The 18,176-nt window shown below is 42.1% G+C and overlaps 1 protein-coding gene and 1 pseudogene across 1 annotated transcript in view; one reads left to right on the top strand and one right to left on the bottom strand.

Annotated features, from left to right (window-relative positions):
* TTLL9 (tubulin tyrosine ligase like 9) overlaps window positions 1-11,168 on the bottom strand; it is a 48,451-nt gene extending 37,283 nt beyond the window's left edge. The window contains exons 1-2 of the mRNA XM_005688368.2: window positions 11,076-11,168; window positions 7,178-7,221 (exon numbers count right to left, since the gene is read on the bottom strand). Coding sequence (XP_005688425.1) covers window positions 7,178-7,221; window positions 11,076-11,090 — 59 coding nt within the window. The 5' untranslated portion in view covers window positions 11,091-11,168. The remainder of the gene's footprint in view (window positions 1-7,177; window positions 7,222-11,075) is intronic.
* On the top strand, window positions 11,747-12,155 carry LOC102183156 (annotated as a pseudogene).

The following is an 18,176-nucleotide window of genomic DNA, read 5'->3' as shown; positions in this document are numbered from 1 at the left end:
AAAGATGTGTACTTTCACTAATCTTATTCAATATAGCTCCAGAAGTTCTAGACAGTACAAGAAGGCAAGAAAAGTGATGTAGATCAGGAAGGAAGAAAGAAAATTGTCCCTTTTTGCAGATGACTATGTAAAACTTCCCAAGGAATCTAAGAAACAATTCATGAACTAATAGGTGAGATCAGTGAGATCACAGGATATAAAATGAATATTCAAAAATCAGTTATATTTCTATATATTATCAACGAACACATGAACACTGAAATTAAAAATATAATTTACAAGTTCTTTTTAAAAAGGCATATTTAGGTGCAAATCTAACAAAACATGTGTAGAACTTATGTACTGAAAACTACAAAAGCAAAAATTCAAAGATCTAAATAAACAGAGAACTGTGCTATGTACATGGATTGGAAGACTCAGTAGAGGTGTCAGTTCTTCCCAAATTGGTGTGCAGATTTAATATGATTCCTGGGATCAAAATTCTAGTGAGATTTTTTTGCAGGATAATTCTAAAATATATGTGGAAAGGCAAAGATATTAGAAGGGCTTCCCTGGTGGTTCAATGGTAAGGAATTTGCCTGCCAATGCAGGAGACACAAGAGATGCAGGTTTGATCCCTAGGTCAGCAAGACCCTTGGAGAAAGAAATGGCAACCCACTCCAGTATTCCTGTCTGAAAAATTCCATGGACAGAGGGGCCTGGCAGGCTACAGTCCATGGGGTTGCAGAGAGTCAGACATGACTAAGCAACTGAGCACACACAAACACACAAATATATTAGAACTAGAATATCTAAAACAAATTTGAAAAGAAGAATAAAGTGGGGTCGTTTCAGTTCAGTTCAGTCGCTCAGTCGTGTCCAACTCTTTGTGACCCCATGGACTGCAGCACACCAGGCCTCCCTGTCCATCACCAAGTCCTGGAGCTTGCTCAAACTCATGTCCATCAAGTTGGTTATGACTTCCAACCATCTCATCCTCTGTCGTCCCCTTCTCCTCATGCTTTCAATCTTTCCAGAAACAGGGTCTTTTCCAGTGAGTCAGTTCTTCTCATCAGGTGGCCAAAGTATTGGAGCTTCAGCTCCAGCATCAGTCCTTCCAGTGAATATTCAGGACTGATTTCCTTTAGGATGGACTGGTTTGATCTCCTTGTCGTCCAAGGGGCTCTCAAGAGTCTTCACCAACATCATAGTTCAAAAGCATCAATTCTTTGGCACTCAGCTTTCTTTATAGTCCAACTCTCTCATCCATACATGATTACTAGAAAAACCATAGCCTTGACTAGATGGACCTTTGTCGGCAAAGTAATGTCTCTGCTTTTTAATATGCTGTCTAGGTTGGTCATAGCTTTTCTTCCAAGGAGCAAGCATCTATTAATTTCATGGCTGCAGTCATCACCTACAGTGATTTTGGAACCCAAGAAAATAAAGTCTGTCACTTTTTCCATTGTTTCCCCATCTATTTGCCGTGAAGTGATGGGACCAGATGCCACGATCTTAGTTTTTTGAATGTTGAGCTTTAAGCCAGCTTTTTCACTCTGCTCTTTCACTTTCATCAAGAGGCTTTTTAGCTCTAATTCACTTTCCCCCATAAGGGTGGTGTCATCTGAGTGTCTGAGGTTATTGATATTTCTCCCAGCAATCTTGATTCCAGCTTGTGCTTCATCCAGCCCAGCATTTCGCATGATGTATTCTGCATAGAAATTAAACAAGCAGGGTGATAATACACAGCCTTGATGAACTCCTTTCCTGATTTGGAACCAGTCTGTTGTTCCATGTCTGGTTCTAACTGTTGCTTCCTGACCTGCATACAGGTTTCTCAGGAGGCAGGTCAGGTGGTCTGGTACTCCCATCTCTTTCAGAATTTCTCATAGTTTGTTGTGATCCACACAAAGATTCTGGCGTAGTCAATAAAGCCGAAGTAAATGTTTTTCTGGAACTCTCTTGCTTTTTCTATGAGCCAACGGATGTTGGCAATTTGATCGTTGGTTCCTCTGCCTTTTCTAAATCCAGCTTGAACATCTGGAAGTTCTCGGTGCACATACTATTGAAGCCCCGCTTGGAGAATTTTGAGCATTGTTTTGCTAGTGTGTGAGATGAGTGCAATTGTGCGGTAGTTAGAACATTCTTTGGCATTGCCTTTCTTTGGGACAGGAATGAAAACACATTTTCCAGTCCTGTGGCCACTGCTGAGATTTCCAAATTTGCTGGCATATTGAGTGCAGCACTTTAACAACATCATATTTTTAGGGTTTGAAATAGCTCAGCTGGAATTCCATCACCTCCACTAGCTTTGTTTGTAGTGATGAAAGGCAACCATTTTGCCTTTTTGCAATTCTTTTTCTTGGTCACGGTCTTGATCACTGCCTCCTGAACAATGTCACAAACCTCCATCCATAGTTCTTCAGGCACTCTATCAAATCTAATCCCTTGAATCTATTTGTCAATTCCACTGTATAATCATAAGGGATTTGATTTAGGTCATACCTGAATGATCTAGTGGTTTCCCTACTTTCTTCAATTTAAGTCTGAATTTTGCAATAAGGAGTTCATAATCTGAGCCACAGTCAGCGCCTGGTCTTGTTTTTGCTGACTGTATAGAGCTTCTCCATCTTTGGCTGCAAAGAATATAATCAATCTGTGGGGTAAATCATTATGTAGCTACAATAATCACAGAAATGTGATTCATTTCTGTGGTATTCACAGAATACTGTGTGATATTCACAGAAAAAGAGATACAGAGACCTAGAGAAGAGAAAAAAGAACAAGGAAATAGACCCACATAAGTATGCCCAAATAAATTTTGACAAATGAAAAAATCAATTTGATGGAGGAAGAATAGCCTTTTCTATAAATGGTGCTGGAGCAATTTGATATGCATATGCAAAATATGAACCTAGACTTAAACCTCATACTTTATTGTGTGAACTAATTTTAAAAGTTAATTTTATTTAATTAATTAATTTTTGGCTGTGCTGGGTCTTTGTTGCTGTGTGCAGACTACTCTTCATTGTGGAGCACAGGTTTCTCCTTGCAGAGGCTTCTTTTGTTGTAGAGCTTTGACTTAGTTGCTCCTTGACATACAGGATATTTCTAGACCAGGGATCGAACCTGTGTCCTCTGCATTGGCAGGCAAATTCTTAGCCACTGGATCACCAGAGAAGTCCCTTAGACCTCAGAGTTTATATAAAACTTAACTATAGCCCCCCTAGGCTCCTCTGTCCATGGGATTTCCCAGGCAAAAATACAGAAGTGGGTTGCCATTTCCTTCTCCAAAGGATTTTCCTGACCCAGAGATAGCACCTGCATCTCCTGCATTGCAGATGGATTCTCTACCACTGAGCCACCAGGGAAGCCCAAATTAATAGCACAGGAAACTTAAATGGCCAACAAGGCATGTTAAAATATACTCGACCTTATCAATAACCAAGAAATGCAAATTATGATAAAAGGACTTCTGCTTTTAGTTAGGATATAAAAGGATGTGAAAGAGTTTCAATACTAGAGTAACAATGAGAAGACAATGCATAGGATAAATGTCCCTGTTCGTGGTGGAGAGCAACGGGCAAAGGAAAACTTGACAAACGAATTCCAGAGAGAAACAAGGCCTTCATGGAGGAGCAGAGAAGATGCAGCATTTTCCAGGTCTGGGTCTGGGTTGGACAAGTGAGGGAGCAATGGCAGCGGTGGAAGATGGACTTTGCAGTGCCAGGAGAAATTAGCTGAGTTTAGACATGTGGGCTTCCCTGGTAGCTCAGCTGGTAAAGAATCTGCCGGCAGTGCAGGAGACCCCAGTTCGATCCCTGGGTTGAGAAAATCCCCTGGAGAAGAGATAGGCTACCCACCCCAGTATTCTTGGGTTTCCCTGGTGGCTCAGACAGTAAAGAATCCACATGCAATGCAGGAGACCTGGGTTCTATCCCTGGGTCAGGAAGATCCCCTGGAGGAGGGTATGGCAACGCACTCCAGTATTCTTACCTAGAGAATCCCCGTGGACAGAGGAGACTGGCAGGCTACAGTCCATGGGGGCCGCGTAGAGTCAGCCTGAGTGACTAAGCACAGCACAGCACAGACAACACGTAGGGTGGATAAAAATCTGAAAGAGTCCTTTCCAAAACCAGATGAAATAAAGCTGGATTCTGGCAAATTTGCTTAAGAAAGGAGCACTAACTATAGAAAACAGTAAAGCTGAGAGAAAACCCAGACTTCTGCACATGGTGCTTGCATTCCAGCAGCCCTGCCAGAGTTGAATCCCAAAGTGAACAAAAACAATCAATCCCACAAACAAACAAACAACTGCAGTCCAATCTCCTCCCAGGTCAGATACTGCTGCTGCTGCTTCTAAGTCGCTTCAGTCGTGTCTGACTCTGTGCAACCCCATAGATGGCAGCCCACCAGGCTTCCCCGTCCCTGGGATTCTCTAGGCAAGAACACTGGAGTGGGTTGCCATTTCCTTTTCCAATGTATGAAAGTGAAAAGTCAAAGTGAAGTCGCTCAGTCGTGTCCGACTCTTCGCGACCCCATGGACTGCAGCCTACCAGGCTCATCCATCCATGGGATTTTCCAGGCAAGAGTACTGGAGTGGGGTGCCATTGCCTTCTCCAATATCAGATACTAACAAGCTCAAAATGGCAGTACAGGAGGCTAGGCTCGAGAGGAAGTCAGTGTATTAAAGCTTTGATCCAACCCATGCTCCCAGCGCATATAACAAGTTATGTTTATACTGTAGTCTGTTAAGTGTGCAATAGCATTGGGTCTCTTTAAAAGTGGACATAACTTAATTTAAAAACATTTTATTGCTGGGACTTTCCTGGTGGTCCAGTGGTTAAGCATCTGCCTACCAGTGCAGGGTACACGATTTCAACCCCTGGTCTCAGAAGATCCACATGCCTTGGAGCAACTAAGCCCTTGATTCACAACTACTGAGGCCCACGTGCCTAGAGCCTGTGCTCAGCAGCAAGAGAAGGCTGAGCACCACAGCGAAGAGTGGTCCCCACTGGCCACAACTAGAGAAAGCCCATGTGCAGCAACAAAGACCTAGCACAACAAACAGTAAGATGAATAAATATGTAAATTTAAAAATTTAAAAATACTTAATTAAAAAAAAATGCTGTCCTTTGAGTCTTCAGTGTGGTGTAGTAGTAACATCAAAGATCACTGATCATAGATTCTCATAATAAATATAATAATAATGAAAACTTTGAAATGTTGAAAATTACAAAAGTGTGACACAGACACAAAGGCAGAAAATTCTGCTGGAAAACGGCACAAATAGACTTGGTCAATGCAGGGTTGCCACAAACCTTCAATTTGTGAAAAAAAAAAAAAAAAACACATAGTATCTGTAAAGTGCAACAAACCAAAGTATAATAAAAGGATGTATGCTTGCACACAAACACATGTACACAAATATACGAGGGTGTGGAAGTGGGTGTACGTAATTTTTTTGGTCTTCACTATTTTTTATACACAATGTGCAGAATGGAATATAAAATATATAAGACATGCAATAATAAAGCAGAAAAATGTAATGCATAATCAAGAGGAAAAACAGCCAATTGAGATAAACTCATAAATGACCCAATTATTGGAGTTATAAGATTAAGACTTTACATAGATACTATAAATATGTTAAAGAATTTATATGAAAAGATGGATATAATAAGTAAATATATGAGTTATTGCAGAAAAGATATTGAAAGTCTAAAAAGGAACCAAGATGGAAAAATCTAAAACTGAAAATTACAGTTATCTGAAACTAAAAATTCACAGGATAAATTTAATAGGTGATTGGACATTATCGAAGAAAGGACAGTAATGTTAGTCAAAGGGTACAAATTTCCGGTTATAAGAGAAATGAGCTCTGAGGATCTAGTGTATAGCATGGTAACTATACTGTATGATATGCTTGAAAGTTGTTAAGAGTGGATCTTAAGTGTTCTCACCATAACAACAACAACAAAATGGTAATTATGTGAGGTAAAGATGCGTTGACTAACCTTACTGTGGTAAACATTTTACAATATATATGTGTATCAAATCATCACATTATACACTTTAAATTTACACAATACTATATGCCAATTATATCTCAGTAAAGCTAGAAAACAATTGAAAGATAGTAAATTTGAAGACAGGACAATAGAAATTATTCAATCTGAATTAGAGAAAGAAAAAATTTAGAAAAAGACATCTCAGGGCCTTACAGGACAATATCAAACAATATAACATACATGAAATCCATGGCAACATACATCACCAATGGGAGCTGGTGATAGACAGGGAAGCCTGGCATGCTGCAGCCCATGGGTCAGAAAGAGTCGGCCGCGACTGAGTGACTGAACTGAATAAAACAGATGGATGGGTTCTGTTATCAGAAGTGCTCTTTGTTTTGTTGAGGTGGGAGCAGATGTGTAAATTTGGGGCCAGGATCTGGAACGTAGTGGAATTGCTCTATGTGCAAGAGTGAAAGGTTTAAAATTGGTGGAAAGGAGTCAGTACATATAGACAGAAAGCAAAGAAGAAGGGTGCTGCATGAGAGAAAGTTCAGAGACCATGCATGCCCTCCCCAGTAACGGTGTAGTCAGGAAGGACTTTAGAAAAAATAGAAACATCTAAATGAAATAAGAAAATTCTAAAAGAACTGCCATGGTGTGTGCAATGTAACTACCTCCTTAACTCCCCACAAAAATCTTCAGTGAAGTCTGCATTGCTCACTTCTGCTTTGTGCATGTGGATTCTGTTTAAGAAATCCAAAAAGGTGCTGAGTTCTGCACCCAGGTTACTGTTGCAGAGTGGTGCAGAAGTTTAGAATGGATTTGTCATTTGAGTTATCAAGTCCATTTCACATGGCTGTTGAACGAGGCAGATACAACATGGTCTGTGGAGTCCAACAAGCTCTGTCACTAACAGATCCTTCAGTCTTGACCAAGTAACAGCTTCTCTGAGTTTGTCTCCCCATCTGTAAAATGGACAGAACAGTAGTATCTACTGCAAAGGATTGTGGTCAGGATTCATTGAGATAAGCAAGTGAGGCAACACGCCCAGGGCCTGGCAAGTGCTTGCTAACTGTTTGTTATTATTAAAGTAAAGAAGGGGGAAGGGAGAGACGGACAAAGGGAAGGAAGGAAGGAAGGCAGCAATTAGTTCTGGGTTTATTGGACTGGGTGGGACCACTCACCGTTCTTTTCCTTTTGGCAATCCATGGCCCTTGTAATTTTGATTCTGTAATGAGAAAATGAAAGTGATATAATTTTATGCATTTGCATTCTGTTTTTTCAGCTCAACTTACTGCAGATATTAAAATGTTCAAACTATCAGACTCAGCACTGCACAGATGCTATGACAAGAAGGTTTAGCCTGCCAAAGTTCTCACTGGTTAGCATGTACTCAGAAACTTGGTCCTTGGAATGAACCCCCAAGGATCCAAGGGTTCACATCACTCTAGGCTTACTCCTAGACCGTATAGTGAATACCCAGTTTTAAGTGTTTCAAATGTCCAACCATGATCCCCAGTATGAGGGCTGAACTCAGTAGGATCTGGACCTTCTGTAACATTGAGTGTTTGATTAGACCCATGATTCAGGAGGAGCTGGGTTAATGACTCAGAGCAATGTTAATTGCTTTGACTCAAAATGGACTTTCCAAATCCTCAAAGGGTATTTGGGGTATTATTCTCCTACAACTATGTCCAAAACAGTTTGATCCTCAGTCCTGGTATGACTGATCCCTAAGGCAGGTGTGAAAGGAGAATCAGAAATTGGTTTTATGCAAGATGACCTATGCACCTTGGACAGATGTGCCATCTGTATTAGTCTTCTATTGCTGCATAACAAATTACCACAAACATAGTAGCTTAACGGAGAAGGCAATGGCAACCCACTCCAGTACTCTTGCCTGGAAAATCCCATGGACGGAGAAGCCTGGTAGGCTGCAGTCCATGAGGTCGCTAAGAGTCGGGCACGACTGAGCGACTTCACTTTCACTTTTCACTTTCATGCATTGGAGAAGGAAATGGCAACCCACTCCAGTATTCTTGCCTGGAGAATCCCAGGGACAGAGGAGCCTGATAGGCTGCCGTCCATGGGGTCGCACAGAGTCGGACACGACTGAAGCAACTTAGCAGTAGCAGCTAGTAGCTTAAAGCAGTGCAGATCTATGTCTCACAGCTTCCTTGGACCAGGAGTCAGTCTGGGCACATCTTAGCTGGATCTTCTGCTCAGGTCTTGCAAGGCTACCATCAAGGTGATGGCTGTGGTTATGTTTCTCCTCTAGGGCTTGGGGTCCTCTTCCAAGATCATCCAGATTGTTGGCAGAATTGTTATTTGGGGTTGTACAACTGAGGTCCCTGTTTATTTGCTAGTCATTGGTTGGGACTGCTCTCAGCTCCTAGAGGCTGCTTGCAGTTCCTTTTGAAGTGGCCCCCTTAGGCAATTCAAAACATGGATGCTTACTTTCTTCCAGGCCAACAAAAGCATATCCCTCTGATTCCAACCCTTCTCCCACTCCAAGCTGGCTATGATGGAGGCTCATATAACATGGTAATAACTATCCCATCAAAGCCACAGGCTCCATCAACACTCAAGGGGAGGGCATTATACAAAGTGTGTACACCCAAGCTGGGAATCCTGGGGGCCATCTTAGAATTCTGCCTACCACACAATGCTGTGCTGTGCTTAGTTGCTCAGTCATGTCCGACTCTTTGTGACCCCATGGCCTGTGGCCCACCAGGCTCCTCTGTCCATGGAGATTCTTCAGGAAGGAATACTGGAGTGAGTTGCCATGCCCTCCTCCAGGGGATCTTTCCAACTCAGGGATTGAACCCAGGTCTTCTGCACTGCAGGCAGATTGTTTACTATATGAGCCACCAGAGAAACCCAATAATACTGGAGTGGGTAGCTTATCCCTTCTCCAGGGCATCTTCCTGACCCAGGAATTGAACTGGGTCTCTTCCACTGAAGGTGAATTCTTTACCAGCTAAGCTATCAGGGAAGCCCCTACTACACAATGCTGCTGCTGCTGCTAAGTCGCTTCAGTCGTGTCCGACTCTATGCGACCCCATAGATGGCAGCCCATCAGGCTCCCCCGTCCCTGAGATTCTCCAGGCAAGAACACTGGAGTGGGTTGCCATTTCCTTCTCCAATGCATGAAAGTGAAAAGTGAAAGTGAAGTCGCTCAGTCGTGTCCGACTCTTAGTGACCCCATGGACTGCAGCCTACCAGGCTTCTCCTCCATGGGATTTTCCAGGCAGGAGTACTGGAGTGAGGTGCCATCGCCTTCTCCAACTACACAATGCTACCCCTCAAAAAGACAGTAGAAAGGGCTAGAGGTTACTGTTTTACAAAACCTGCAGAAGTAAGCCTCCCACAAAAGCAAGGGTAATTTTATCCTGTTTCAATCAAGCCCCTCTAATTCCCCTAGTCAAGTGTTCTAATCTTTTTTCATAACATCTTTTATATCCTCACATGTTTATGTATGTTACACAGTTGCTCCAGAGTCTTTGCTTGAAAAAAATTTCCCGTTTCTCACTGAATTGTCTGCCTCTTTTGTCAAAATTCAATTGGCTATGTATATGTGGGTCTAACTCTAGACTCTATTTTGTTCTATTGACTTATTTGTCTACTCTTATGTCCCTACCACACTGCCTTAATTACCATAGATTTTTAGTAAATCTTGAAATCAAGTAGAGTAAGTCAAATTTTTTCAAGATTGTCTTACAAGTTGAGGTCCTCTGGACTTCAATATTAATTTTAGGATCTGCTTGCTAACTTCTATCAAAAGAGTATATTGGAATTTTTATTGGGATTATAATGAACGTACAGATCATTTTGGGAAGAAGTGACATCATAAACGATTGAGTACATTATTCCATGAATATGATCTATCTCTATTAATCTAAGTTTTCAATTTCTTTCCACTGTTTTCTAGTTTTCAGTATAGAAGTTTTGAACATGTTTAATTACATGTATTTTTAGACATTTGATTTTGTGATGCATTGTAAATTTTCACTTTCCAATTATTTGATGGTAAACAGAATAAAGCTCCCTCAAAATGTGTCCATGTCCTAATCCCCGGAACCTGTAAATATGTTAGGTGCCTGTGTGTTCAGTGATGACCAATTCTTTGGGACCGCAGGGACTGTAGCTAGCCAGGCTCCTCTGTCTACCGAGCTTAGGGAATCTTCCTGACCCAAGGATGGAACCCATATCACCAACGTCTCCTGCATTGGCAGGTGAGATTCTTTACCACTGTGCCACTCGGGATTGCATGGCAAAGGGAAATTAAGGTTGAAGGTTTGGAATCAACTGACTTGAAAATAGAGACATTATCCTGGATTATTTGGGTGGGCCCAAGATAATCACTTATTTTTTTGCTCTGAAAGTGAAAGTCGCTCAGTCGTGTCCAACTCTTACAGTCCATGGAATTCTCCAGTCCGTGGTAGCCATTCCCTTCTCCAGGGCATCTTCCCAACCCAGGGATCGAAATAGAGAAATAGAAGTGCCATTCTTCGGAGGTGGAACACGGGGTAAAAAGCAAGCCGGGGTGGGACAGCTGGATTCTAGAGTAATTCATTCTTTTCCCTGGGTCTAATCTTTCCCAGATTAGAAATCTCTACCACTTTTGAAATGGGGGCGTTGGTCTGTGTACACCTAGAGGGCAGGGGCTTGTCCTGCCCTCTAGTATTGGGCTGGCCTCGGAAAAAACACTAATGAGCGTTTGGGGGACGGATGGATGAGAAAGTTGCAAGCGGCCGACGGGGTAAATAGATCTCTAAAGAGCTTTTCCAGATCAGAAAATCTGTAATTCTGAGCTTTCCACGGAGTCATAAAAACCGCTGACTATAGTCTAGAATCCTAGAGTTTCATAAATTTCTGGCTGCCAAACCAGGTTTCTTAAACTCGCGCTGAAACTCCGGCGTTGCGCAGGATGCCGGGACTTGTAGTTTTTTCCCGGAACGCGACATTTTCTTCCTTCCTAACGGGAATCCCTCCACGAGGACTCCTCAACTTCTGAACCCCTCTGCGATTTCTCTCCCTCTCTAGGGACGATGAACCATTTGGATCGAGGGGCATGCCTACCTTCGGTCGTGACATGATAGGATTCCCCAGGGCGCGATCCAAACAGCCACTTTGTCTGGCTACAGCCTTAGCGTCCCGTTGCCAAGGCGACGGAGGGAGGGCTCTGCCGTTCTGATTGGATGAGGTTAGGAAACTCCTTTCCGCGCAACTCACAAACCCCAGCTCAGAAGCCGTTGCGTGCCAAGGCGGCCCAGACTCCTCTAATCCCTAAAACTTTCTCCCTCAGCCCTAAGCCACCGCAACCTAGCCGGAGACTGGCTGCCAACCGAGGGCACTTACTCCTCGTGTCTCCTCCGGCTGCACTTCGGTTGACCTAATAGACCTGCATCTTGAAAAGTTGTCAGCTTTTGGTCAATGCAGTGGTTCTAGGTTTCCTTACTCGGTCGCTCACAGTCACCTGGTCAGTTGCTCACGTGGCCAATCAGTGGCCAGATCACTCTTGATCTCTCTCAGTCACTCTAATTCTTAGGCACCAACTCAGTGCCAGGACTCACCTCAATGTCTGCAGTAGCCTCCTGACGCTCTAGGAGTGCCCACTTTGCCCTATCCATTCCAGTTCATTCTTTGCACTGTTGGCAAAGAGCTCTTTAAAACACAACCCTGTTTGGGGGCAAATAAGTGGGCAACAGGGAGGACAGGATGGAGGAGATAAGGGACTGATGGTGCTGGTTCCCTGACCTCCGAGAATGGGTGCTCCGGCCTGCTGGGAACGGACTTCTAAAATGACAAACATGTCTGGAAGGCTGTGGTCCAAGGCAATTTCTGCTGGCTATAAACGGGGTCTACGGAACCAAAGGGAACACACTGCTCTCCTGAAAATTGAAGGTGTATATGCTCGAGATGAAACTGAATTCTATTTAGGCAAGAGATGTGCTTCTGTGTACAAAGCAAAGAACAACACAGTAACTCCTGGTGGAAAATCTAACAAAACCAGAGTAATCTGGGGAAAGATCACTCGAGCTCATGGAAACAATGGCATGGTTCGTGCCAAATTCCGAAGCAACCTTCCTGCTAAGGCCATTGGACACAGAGTTCGTGTGATGCTGTACCCTTCGAGAATTTAAACTTCTTGAAAATAAATAAAAGTATGGATTTGTAAAAAAAAAAAAAACACAACCCTGATCTTGTCTCTCCCCTGCCTATAACCGGGCCATTTATTCCTCACTGCGCCCTGTACTGGCTCCATGTCCTTCCTTGCCTTACTTCCCACTGCCCCAGGATCTATATAGAAAACAAAATGAAGTCGCTCAGTTGTGTCCAACTCTTTGCAACCCCATGGACACCAGGCTCCTCCATCCATGGGATTTTCTAGGCAAGAATACTGGAGTGGGTTGCCATTTCCTTCTCCAGGGAACTTCCCAACCCAGGGATTGAACCCAGGTCTCCCACATTGTAGACAGACACTTTACTATCTGAGCCACCAGGGATGTCTATATCTATATTGCTGATTAGAAACTATTTAAAAATTTTTGTTGTTGTTATTTTATAGCAATAAAAATATGTAGGAATATATCTAACAAAATATATGAAAGACATTTCATCAAACAACAAATTTTTATTAAACATCTACTGTTATGTCCTGGCTCATTCTTGACTCTGAGGATACAACAGTGAACAAAACTAATAAAGACTGTGGAGTTAATATTCTCATAGAGAAAATTACAAAACGTTATTGAAGGACATTAAAGAAGGCCTGCATATGTGGAGGGATATACCATGTTCATGGATGGGAAGACTCAATATCATAAAGACATACATTTTCCCAAATCTAATCAGAATTTTTGAGAGCAATTTTCAAACCCAAACAACAAAATTTATGTGTTGGGGAAGGGAGCTATTTCTCTGCTTATCAAGTCACATATGGTGCAAAGAGGCAAATATTAATGGAATACAATAGGGATCCTAGAAACAGACACAGGTTTTTCTGTACTGATGTACGATAGAGGTAGAATCATAAATCCGTAGGGAAATGGTGGAGAACTCAATAAATGGCACTGAGAAACTGGCTTTCCATAGGAGTAAAAAATTGATGCCTGATTCAAGTAGATTAAAGAATAAATACGGCAAGCAAGTATTTCAGACAACAACTGACCCTTGAATGATGCAGGACTTAGGGGCACCAACCCCTAAGCAGTTGAAAAACCACCTATAACATGACACTTGGCCCTTCTTGCAGACGGTTCCACAACCTTGGATTCAACCAATCTCTGATTGTATAGTACTGTATTATGCTTTTATTGAAAAATAAGTGGACATGCCCAGTTCAAATTCATGTTATTCAAAGATCAACTGTGGAGTATGATTTTTTTAATAAACCACAACTTATAAGGTAAAAACTGATCTGTGACTTTCTCAAAATTTAAACTGCCATTTAACACTGCTGTTGCTGCGAAGTCACTTCAGTCGTGTCTGACTCTGTGCAACTCCATAGATGGGAGCCCACCAGGCTCCCCCGTCCCTGGGACTCTCCAGGCAAGAACACTGGAGTGGGCTGCCATTTCCTTCTCCAATGCAGGAAAGTGAAAAGTGAAAGTGAAGTCGCTCAGTCGTGTCTGACTCTTAGCGACCCCATGGACTGCAGCCTACCAGGCTCCTCCGTCCATGGGATTTTTTCAGGCAAGAGTACTGGAGTACTGGAGTATTGCTTTCTCTGCCATATAACATAAGACATTATAAACCAGACTAAAAGACAAGCTACAGATTAGGAGTAAAAATCTTCAACCTGTATAACAAAGGGATAGTATTCAAAGAACTCTTGCAAACTATTAAGAAAAAGACTCTCTCCCACAACCTGCAAAAGAAAAGTGGATAAAATACACAACTGGGGACTTTCAGTAGAAGAAACTGAAATCACTAATAAGTAATTGAGATATATACATAAAATAATTATAAGGTATGGTTTTAACTACATCAACCAGAAAAATATTAAAACATTTATCAATGCCAAGTGTTTGTGAGCATGTTGGGAAACAGGAATCTTTATATGCTGCTGGTACATTCACACTTTGGAAGGCAACTTGGCAATATCTTATAAATTGAATGGGTGCACACCTCACAACCCATCAATTCAACTACTGAACATACACTCTTTGAATACAGCTGCAAGACCTATGAACTACCTTTAATTTTGCAGCTAATGTGCAAGGTGACAACCTTCCCTAAAGAAGTTGTTACACTTGTGCAAGGGTTGTATGTATAAAGATGTTCTTTGCATATAATATAAAACATTCTTTGTATTAGCAGAAAATATTAGAAATGATTTAAATGTCCACTAGTATGGTGATGGATGAATAAAATGTGATATAGTTTAATAATAAGATACTATATAGTGATAAAAATTAATGACCCAGCTCTATATCAACATAAAAATATCCTCCACATCTATTTTTGGGTCAATAAAAGAAAGTTGTAGAAGGATAAATATTTTTAAAGGCTATGATTTGTGTTAAATATAAACACATACACAAGTATATTCTATATGCTACAGGTATATAGGTATTACAAATTTAAAACCACAGACTGGAAAGATGTACACCCAATTCATGACAGCGTTGCCTGTGGGGAAAGAATTAAAGATGAGGAAAGAGAAGAAGAAATTTCAACTATGTCAAGTTTATTTGGAATTTTTAAAATAACCCAGCTGAAGCAAATATGTCAAAATATTCTTATCTGAATTTGTTTTTCAGTTGTTTTTTTTTTTAATGAAAAACAAGCCATAGCAATAACAGAAAATCAGTACTATGAGAGATGACATTCAGGATACTTTGGGAATGCACAATGGTGGGGTCTAACCAACTCTAACTGGAGTCAGTAGAGACTTTCAGGAGGAAATGGGAGTTCATCTGGTAAAGGAAAGGGCATTCCAGGAAGAGGGACCAGCATGTACAAAACCAGAAGACAGTGAAGCACATTTGAGGAAGTGAATGCAGATCAGTGACCAGGAAAGAGCGAAGAGAGGAATGATGAGACGGCCAAACCTGTATGTTTTTGTTTGTTTCCTTTTTCACAGATGTGGAAACAGAGCCCTAGAGAGGGCAGTAGAACCCAGACCTCCTAACACCCTGTCACTTGCTCCGTGATAATAATAATAATAACAACAAGGATGATAATGTGATAATGTGCTGTGTGCAGTCTCTCTAGTAGATACTTCAAATACGTCCTCGGTTTTAATCTTGCTACAGACCTAGAGGGGCTTTTTCCCTCCTCGTTTTATAGACAGTAAATCTGAGGCCTGTAGAAGTTAAGAAATTTGCTCCAAGTCACAGTGGCAGAAGCCTGATCCCACAAGGCTTCGTGTGCCCTGCTAAGCAGGTTGTACTTTTCCCCAAGGACATTGAGTGTATTAGGTTCCTACTGCTGCTGTAATTACCGTAAACTGAGTGACTTAAAACAATACAAATGTATTAGCATATAGTTCTTGAGGTCAGAAGTCTGAAATGGGTCTCACTAAGCTAAAATGAAGGAGTTGGCAGGCTTGAGTTCCTTCTGGAAGCTCTGGGAGAGAGGCTTTTTCTTTCTTTGTCTTCCTTGGCTTATGGCCCCCTGAAGCCAGAAATCACACCACTGTGACCTCTGCTACTGTCATCACATCCCCTCTGGCTCTTATACTCCTGCCTCCCTCTTTCACTTACAAGGATTCACTTACGTGAATCCAAGGTGGCTCCATTGGACCCACCCAAACAATCCAGGCTAATCTCCCCATCTCACAGTCGGCTGATAGCAAGTTCAATTCCATCTGTGGCCTTAATTCCCTCATAACATAACACGTTCCCAATTTTCAGGAATTAGAGAATGGACACTTTTGTCCATTAATTTGCCTACCCTGGTGAACCACTGAATGGTTCTAAGCAAGGAAAGACAAGGTGAGAAGTGCATTTCAGCATTTTCACGTTATTATTGGTTTTAGAAAACTGTCACTTCGTGACTCATTTAAGGCAAATTAGGCTTTGTAACAACTAACACTTTCAAAGGCTGAACAGTACATAGATATTAAATGTGTTAACTCTAATAACTACATTTTCCCAGGGTTTTTAATGTGATAGAGTTCTTTCCTACATGTGCTTTGAAAAAGTCAAGTAGAGGAACAGAGGGCTATGTGGTAATTGATCCCATATGAATGAGAAAACAGACCCTGGGGCATTTGGTCACCTGCCCAGGTTCACACAGCTGTTAAGGCCAGGGACATGAAGAGGAACTGGACTTCAGGCCCTCTTTTAGGCATTTCTTTAAGCTATCTGTGGGGTGGGACATTCTGGGAAACTCAAATCATACATCTTTGGCGCAATACTTCATGTGTAACCTAGGGCCCAATAAATAATATTTGTTGAATGGATAAATAGCCATGCTTTTACTTCTGAGGCACAGATAGTGATTTTCAAGGCAGGAAAACTGGGGGTCATCCTAGAATTCCTTCCTGTTCCCCATATCTAGTCTATGTGCAAGTCAGCTAAGCTGCCAAAATACTAATACGTGCTGCATCTGTCCCCTTCTTTTTATTGAGTCTTGCCCCAAGGCCACAGAAACAGAGCCCAGAACCAAGATCACCTCCGAAGCTGACTGAGCCCCTTTGTAACCTTGCCCAAAGCCCCCTGATAGTCACTAACAAGCTTCCTGACTCCCAATTAAGCAAAGATGCCCACTCAGTAAACACCCTATTGCGCTTCAACCAATCACCTAACACCAACCGTCCAGCAGGAATTTTCTTTGTCTTGAGACTATAAAAATTGACTATTAACCCGTGAAAACTGTCGACTTTCCCTGGTCTGTCAGGAGGTCGCCCCACTGAGCTCACAGTGCCCACTTATCTCTGCTGTTTGTTCTTAATAAACTCACTCCATCCTGAAATGCTCTGTGTCTGAAAATTCTTTTCCAAATTGCGCTTTGACTGCCTCAACACTTTCCAGCTTCTCAGCTCCCGCTTCTCCTAGGGTACTGTATCTCTCCTGAAAATCTCCCTTCTCTGCCTCTCTAATCTACACTCCCATTAGGGGCCAGGATGATCCCTGGTAAATCAGATGACATGGGCTCTCAGGTTCAAATGTTACTGTCAGGCTTTCTATCATGCTGAGAAGGAAACTATAAACACCTAATCATGGCCACACATGTTCTTTCACTCTGTCTTCCTTAGCCTCATACCTACCACCTCCCTCTGGCCTCCTCCCCTCCAGTCCTACTGACTCTTCCCAAAGGCCAAGCTTTCCCACCAAAGAGCCTTTGCTTGTGCTGTTCCTTCTGCTGGAAACCACTCTTTCAACACCCCTGTCCTTCTTACACGTCAGGTCTCATCTCAAACGTCACCTGTTTAGAGTTCTTCCTGTCCCCCATTTTGTTTCTTCTACAGTAAATTTCCATTGTTTGCAAATGTTTTGTCTATTTGCTTATTTTGTTTGCCTTCTTTCTTAGCCCTGATGCCCAATATGGAGCTACCAACCACATATGGCATTAAGCACTTGACATGTGGCTAATCTGAACTGAGATGTGCTCCAAGTGTAAAATACACACTGGATTTTGAAGACTGAATACAATTAAAAGAATGTAAAACATGTCATTAATAATGTTTAACTATTGACTACACATTGAAATGATTATATTTTTGCTATCCTGGGTCAAATAAAACCATTAGTAACAACCTGCTTCTTTCTACATTTTTAATGTGGCTACTAGAGAATTTATGATAACCCATGTGGCTTGCATTGTATTCATATTGGGCAATGCGGGTCTAGGCCATTAGCCAAAAAGGTAGGAACCACCACCACCTTACCTACCTCTGTGTCACTACCATATAGAGGGTACTAAGTATCTGTTGGATAGTTTAGTTTTTATGAGAACCCTGGACTCACTATGTACACTGCAAATTTGAGGAAGAAAGAAATACCAAGGAAACACTTTTATTTTCCTCCAGTCACTGTACTTCAAACAGGTTCCGTGGACTTGGCCCCCACCTTCCTGCTGCAGTCACCTACTGCTGTAGATGGAGAGGGGCAGGTGACTGCTGGGGGAGCAGAGCCGCTTTAGTGGCTACTATTTCAGTCCCCTAGGAGGTGTGTGCTCTCAATTATTTCACGTTCTCCAGCTTTGGTCCCAGTGGTAACACACTGAGAC

Source organism: Capra hircus, chromosome 13 (genome assembly GCF_001704415.2).
Source record: "Capra hircus breed San Clemente chromosome 13, ASM170441v1, whole genome shotgun sequence".
NCBI classification, from domain to species: domain Eukaryota; kingdom Metazoa; phylum Chordata; class Mammalia; order Artiodactyla; family Bovidae; genus Capra; species Capra hircus.
This window is presented reverse-complemented; position numbering and strand designations above follow the sequence as displayed.